The sequence below is a fragment of the Bison bison genome, unplaced genomic scaffold (genome assembly GCF_000754665.1).
Source record: "Bison bison bison isolate TAMUID 2011002044 unplaced genomic scaffold, Bison_UMD1.0 scf7180017864461, whole genome shotgun sequence".
In the NCBI taxonomy this organism is placed as follows: Eukaryota; Metazoa; Chordata; class Mammalia; order Artiodactyla; family Bovidae; genus Bison; species Bison bison.
Window position 1 is genome coordinate 14,168,457 of NW_011495023.1, and position 6,815 is coordinate 14,175,271.

Sequence of the window (6,815 nt, forward strand, 5' to 3'; positions counted from 1 at the left end):
TAAGTCCTCAAAAAAAAAAAAAAAAAAAAGTCCTTGGCTGATTACCTGGCTGAGTGCCCACATATTTACTGGGTTGGAATTTATATGCAGAAGGAAATCTTCTTTCATGAAAGTCATGATCTATCTTGCCTTTTGTTAGTAGGAAAAAAACAGCAGAGACTTCAAGGACTATTACATTGTGTAAAATTTAATTCCATGCAGTTATTCATGGAATCCCTCCAAGGGACCATACAGCATTCTTATATGCTTAAATAAATATTTCTGCCTTTACCCTTGGATTTTGATAGAAATTATTTTGGGCTCTCATTATTCATTTACATTGCCACATGATGCTAAACAACAAGTAGAAAATGAAATCAACCAAGCCAGTATTTCCCTTAGAAACTGGTAGCAGGTAGTATTATGAGTTGGAGTCCTAACTAAGGTTTGGTAATGGCTAGCACCAGTACTGACTTTGTTTTCCATGCCTATGGATGTACCTGAAATTTAAAAGCAGAAGGTCAAACTCACTCATCTAACAAGTGCTCATTACATCCAGAGATTTCTTGAGAGTGTCATGTCAAACTTGGTGAATCACTAAATCTACAGAATGGAGTTTGGAGGTACTCTTTTAGTTTGGATCTTGGTGAAACACGTATAATAGCTCACCATTACAGAACAAAAATTGTTACTTATGATTTCCAATTCACACAGCTGATAGATTACATGATAACATTTCCTGGCAGACGATGATCTTCTATGTGTTCCACTGTGATGCTCCAGTAATGTCCTACTGTTCCAAAACAGATTTTTTAAACTTTCTAAAGTATAATAAGGGGTTTCGCTAGTGGCTCAGTGGTAAAGAACCTGCCTACCAATGCAGGAGAATAGTCAGAAACGACTTAGCGCCTGAACAATAACAACAAAAGTATAACAGAACATGAATTTTGATAATGTCACGTGAACTCCATCCTCCCACCCCATTTATTTCTCTACAACTCTGAGGACACTAGAGAAGTAAAGAGAGTTTCAGACAAGGGCAGGAAACTACAAGCTCTTATGATTTCACAACAACTCAGACCAACTCAGGAATCAATACAAACAACACACATGTTGTTTGAGACCTCAATTTTGGCTAATGTAAATCTAGGTAGGATAGCTGTAAAACGCCAACATGCTTTGAGGCTGGCAACGCAAACGTTAATACAAATGTGAAACAAGAAACCAACTTTGGTTGTGTTCATGGCAAAAGACATACCATGTCTTCTACAACTTAAAAGTTTTTCTACTGACATTTTACTCAAACATGGGTATCTTTGGGACAATACTCCTTACCTTCACACTATTTTGAGTATTTCCAAAATTCTTATCAGTGACACTGAAAATTCTATTTTGATATTCTAGACAAAACATCCAAAGTTAAAATAGGAAGTTACATAGGAAAAACTTAAGTAAGCTCTAAATGTCCTGGAAATCATAAGTGATTTTTATTAAAATAACTTACAAATTATCCATGTCATATATTTAACGATTTATTTCAGTATATTCTATTATTTTTACTCATCATGTATTTTCAGTGTCATCAAAGTGCAAAGTTGAAGTTTCTACCCGGCAGAAAACATTTTGAGGGAAACATTTTACTAAACTATAAAATACTAGAGTGTTCTGATCTATTTTTCATAATCACTGCTAATAACATGATAGAGACATTATCAATCCTGCTAGCAGATTTTAAAAAACTAATTAAACTCATTAGAAGCAGTAGAAAACAGTCATTTATTCATTGCTACAAAAAGATACATGAATTAGACTCTATGCAACTAAAAGCATGGTTCTTTTAGAAAATATTTATATATGAACTTTTAAACCAATTTATGGAGGTAATAGGTTTCATTTGCTATAAAGAACAAATGAGAATGTGAATTAAGAAAAGTATCACAAAAGTCAACTACAATCAAACTAAAAATTAAAGATTAGTTTTGCAAAATAAGCAGTTGGTAGCAGAGTGTTCTTACAAGTGAATGTTGAATAAAACAATAATCTGGCTAAGTTAAGAATTCAGAATTATATTCATAATGAATTTGTCACGCTGTCCACTCTGCTCTGCTCCTATTTCTGCTCTTCTCACACTGGTACAAAAATGAGTAGGAAAGTGTGCACGTTATTACTTATTTAAGTCAAATAACTTACTTATTCAATAGCTGCAGGGATGAACTACATCAACATGTATAACACCATAACCTAAGGTATTCAATGTCTCCTTAAGCTTTATTTTATATTGGTGTTTAAATGATTAGTCTTAGTTCTCATGTAAATGTACAGCTTTCCTTGCTGAGAATTAAGTTTCTCTGGGCATTAGTTTTTACGACTTTCCTATGAAATCATTCAGCTTGGTATTATTTCCATTTCACAGATGTAGGTCCAACCCACCACCCCCATGGGCTATATATCCCATCACCACGTGGAAGTTTGTAGATAAAGACCATGATTTACCCTCAAATAACTTCAACTGGAATCAAGGGGACTGCTTTCTCTCCTATCAAGTTTCCTCTACCTAGATTCGTCTTCATTTGGTGAAGCCTTCCTCCTTCACTAGGTTTAATTCAGAAACCACCTCTTCTCTGAAATAGATTTCATTGAAATCGATTGAATCATTCTTGTTTCATTCCTCACAGTACTGTCTCCTCAAAGCTTTTGTGAACATTGAGCACAATGTGTTTACAAAATGCACATCAACGTGTTTATGAAATACACATCTCTTCCTTCCTGCAGGCCTTAAGTCATTTTTATATCTCTCTCACCGAGTTTGGGAAAGGGTCGGCATGAAGCAGCTGTTCCCCACAGACAAGACAACAGGTATGAAAAATTGTAACTGCCCTTGAAGTAGTAAATATAGGTATGTAAAAGAGTGATTTTTAAATGTAAAAGAGGAAAAGAATTGGCCTAAATCCAACCACTACATCAGTGTGGCTCAAGACACAAGTGACTGTAATTAGAAGCATAAGGCATTCGTTCCTGAATAATGAAAGGCTTTTTGTTTAAGTAAACAATTTTCTTATATGTACTTTTTAAATTAGGAAGAAAGGCGGGAATGATTTTATGGATAATAGAGGTTCCTGCCAGAGAAAGAATTCCAGTGGATATTTGGCAACTCAGCTGTTCTCTCCAAAAAGAGTCTTCAAGACATCCTACCTTTTATTATGTCTGGTGAGGGTGAAAATGGTAAACATCAACAAAGAAATATTCTTAGAGTCCCTACCTCACACCAAATACTTGCCAAAAGATTTCATAGATTATCACATTTTCCTAACATGAGTTAGATATCATGATGCCCATTTTACAGGAAGAGAAACTGATGATTAGAACAATTAAATGAGTTGCTAAGGTTGCACACGTAGTGTGGAGCATGGAGCCAACCAACTTTTGGGACTCTTCCTATGAAACACTACAACCATCTCTCTCGGCGTTTGGGAATAGTTACTCACCAACTGCATTATGTGAACATGATGCCCATTTAAAGGCATTTGGTTCAGGCTGTTTCACATTTGCTAAACTGTAACTTGAGGATGCCTTTCACATGAAGCTGGAGAATTTGGCTATACTCTTTGGGCATCTCATGGAAACCGCGTTTAGGTAACTTATTGTCGTAGTAGTGATGGCTGACAGGCATGTTCTCTCCAGTTCTAGAGAAGGGCCAGAATCCATACAGCTTCACGTTCTCACACAGCTCGACTGCCACACTTGTGATCATCAAGCCGGAGGACAGGCGATACTCGGTCACACCTTTAGTCCTCCAGAAGAGTGCAAGGTTTTTCAGGTACTTGGGATGGAAAAATAAAACCTTTTGTCTTGCTTTAGATTCCTTCAGTGTGTAGTACACTTTAAAAGAGGCCGCGGTATTGGCCCTGAAGGAAAACGCAGGCAGAAGGACGAAAGCATCTCCATAGGCTGCAACGTCCTCCAGAAATATTGCTTTCTTTTCCTTTAAGTTCCCATATCTGCCAAATTTTTAAAACATTGTGATTTTAACAATAATTATCAAAGGAACAGTTTGGGTAACATACCACTGACCAAAAAACAGAACCAGTTATGTCACTGTATATAAAAGAGACAAACTGAAGATTCAGAGAAATTCAGGTTAAGTAAACATCTTGTATAGGAGAAGGCAATGGCACCCCACTCCAGTACTCTTGCCTGGAAAATCCCATGGACAGAGGAGCCTGGTGGGCTGCAGTCCATGGGGTCGCCAAGAGTCGGACACGACTGAGCGACTTCACCTTCACTTTTCACTTTCATGCATTGGAGAAGGAAATGGCAACCCACTCCAGTGTTCTTGCCTGGAGAGTCCCAGGGACAGGGGAGCCTGGTGGGCTACCGTCTATGGGGTCGCACAGAGTCGGACATGACTGAAGCGACTTAGTAGCAGCAGCAGCAGCAAGCATCTTGTATGATAAATATCAAGGGTTAGGTCTTCATTTCTTTCTTTTCTTTCATCTCTTTCAATAGAATAGGCATATCTATTCTTTCATTTCTACCTTCTTACAGAACAATATTCTTGCTGGAAATACATTTTTAAAAATTATTTTATCTTCAAACTCAGTAATTTTTTCCTGAAGTTGGTTTTTAATGCTGAAACACCTTCCAAATGTATCATACTGATACATTTTCTCAAACACAGCACACTCTTAAAATATCTATACATTTAAAAAAATTCATTGAGCTATATTCAAGTATACATATTATTATAAAATAACAATTTCCTTTAAAACAGCAGTCCCCAACCTTTTTGGCACCAGGGACTGGTTTCACAGAAGATAATTTTTCCATGAACTGGGGGGTGGGGGTGGTTTGGGAATGATTCAAGTGCAGTATCTTTATTGTGTACTTTATTTCTATTATTATTATATCAGTTCCACCTCAGATCATTAGGCATTAGATCCCAGAGGCTGGGGATCTCTGCTTTAGAAAACTTAAAATATCTATATGCACACACACACACACACACACACATATGCATTTTAAATTTCCTCCGTGGACTGTGATAGCTCTATGTGTTTCATTTAAATAATGCCTCAGTAAATACACTGGTATACCTAAGTGCATGTGTTCAGAAAATAAACTCTGGGGAGACAGGTATAATATGTTATATTCTCTTAAGTCATACTAGAACTATTTGAGGGATATATTCTACTAACAACAATTATTAATCACTTTGGATGAAAACAACTGAATAAAACTAAGTATAGGATTTTGGGGCTTCCCTGGTGGCTCAGACAGTAAAGAATCAGCCTGCAATGCAGGAGACCCGGGTTTGACCCCTGGATCAGAAACATCCCCTGATGAAGGGAATGGCTACCCACTCCAGTATTCTTGCCTGGAGAATCCCATGGACAGAAGTCCATGGCGTCGCAAAGAGTCAGACACGACTGAGAAACTAACACTTTCACTTTTAATGGGATTTTTACTGAACAGCCAATATTTCATAGTAGTGACATTGTGGAAAATAAAATATGGGAATTATTTTTTAGTAATAAACTGCCCAAAGTGCCCTGACAATTTTGTCAGGTTCTCCTAAGGCTTACTCTCTGAAGCTTCTAAGTAGACTAAGTTTTTTCAAGAAAGTTTTATCAAGACAAAATAGTAACATTTAAATTCTGAAAGGAAATAATTTTTTAAAAACTTCAGTACTCGTGAAAAACATGAAGAGATAAGTAAGTTCTAATTTGATTAGCAACCCTTGACTTATGACATTAGAAGTGCAACTGGACATACCTCTCATGAGCCCAACCTAAATTACTAATATATTCTTATGTATTTTCCTTACAAAGCCATTCCAGACAGTCTCAGCAGCAAGATTGGGGCTTAGACTAAGAAATAGGTTAAATAATAAAAAAGTGGTCTTGAACAGTTATGTAACTTGGAGGGACTTACCTTAGCTTTATAATACTGGGATTTAGAGTCACCAGGTTGGTTTTAGTCCCAACATCATTGGTAACATTTCCTGTGGTTGGGGGGAGATTACACCTGAAATTTGGAAGAAAAAATATTCTCAAAATATAACTTTCAAAAAAAAGTACATCCACACATATGCATGTGACCATTCTCATTTTATTGGAGAAAATTACTGCTGTAAATAGAGTCTCAGAATTCATCTGATTTCCATCGAAAATACTTAATAAGTACAGAATTTAGACACGGGTTCGATCCTGGGTTGGGAAGACCCCTTGGAGAAGAAAATGGCAACCTACTCCAATATTCTTGCTGGAAAATCCTATAGCCTGGCAGGCTATAGTCTATGGGGTTGCAAAAGAGTTGGACATGACTTAGCGACTACACAACAACAGCAACAAACTCTTAGTTGGCATTTCAACATTGGATAAAACGTAAGAATCTGATAAATGCTTTCAGTGACAAAACTAGAAGTGACAATTACACCTTGCCTAGCATTTGAAGAGTTCACAATCCTTTTATTTAAATTATTTATATTAATTAGATTCCTATGGTGGTCAGTTCAGTTCAGTTACTCATTTGTGTCTGACTCTGTGACCCCATGGACCACAGCATGCCAGGCTTCCCTGTGCATCACCAACTCCTGGAGCTTGCTCAAACTCTTGTCCATTGAGTCAGTGATGCCATCCAACCATCTCATCTTCTGCTGTCCCCTTCTCCTGCCTTCAATCTTCCCCAGCATCAGAGTCTTTTCCAATGAGTCAGTTCTTCACATCAGGTGGCCAAAGTATTGGGGCTTCAGCTTCAGCATCAGTCCTTCCAATGAATATTCAGGACTGATTTCCTTTAGGATTGACTGGTTTGATCTCCTTGCGGTCCAAGGGACT

General features: G+C 37.2%; 1 protein-coding gene across 1 annotated transcript in view; it reads right to left on the reverse strand.

The window, feature by feature from the left end:
- Nucleotides 1–1,502: 1,502 nt before the first annotated feature.
- The window catches only part of ST8SIA6 (ST8 alpha-N-acetyl-neuraminide alpha-2,8-sialyltransferase 6), a 165,418-nt gene continuing 160,105 nt past the window's right edge, over nucleotides 1,503–6,815 (reverse strand). The window contains exons 8-9 of the mRNA XM_010860071.1: nucleotides 5,911–6,003; nucleotides 1,503–3,977 (exon numbers count right to left, since the gene is read on the reverse strand). Of these exons, the coding sequence (XP_010858373.1) occupies nucleotides 3,509–3,977; nucleotides 5,911–6,003 (562 nt within the window). The 3' untranslated portion in view covers nucleotides 1,503–3,508. The remainder of the gene's footprint in view (nucleotides 3,978–5,910; nucleotides 6,004–6,815) is intronic.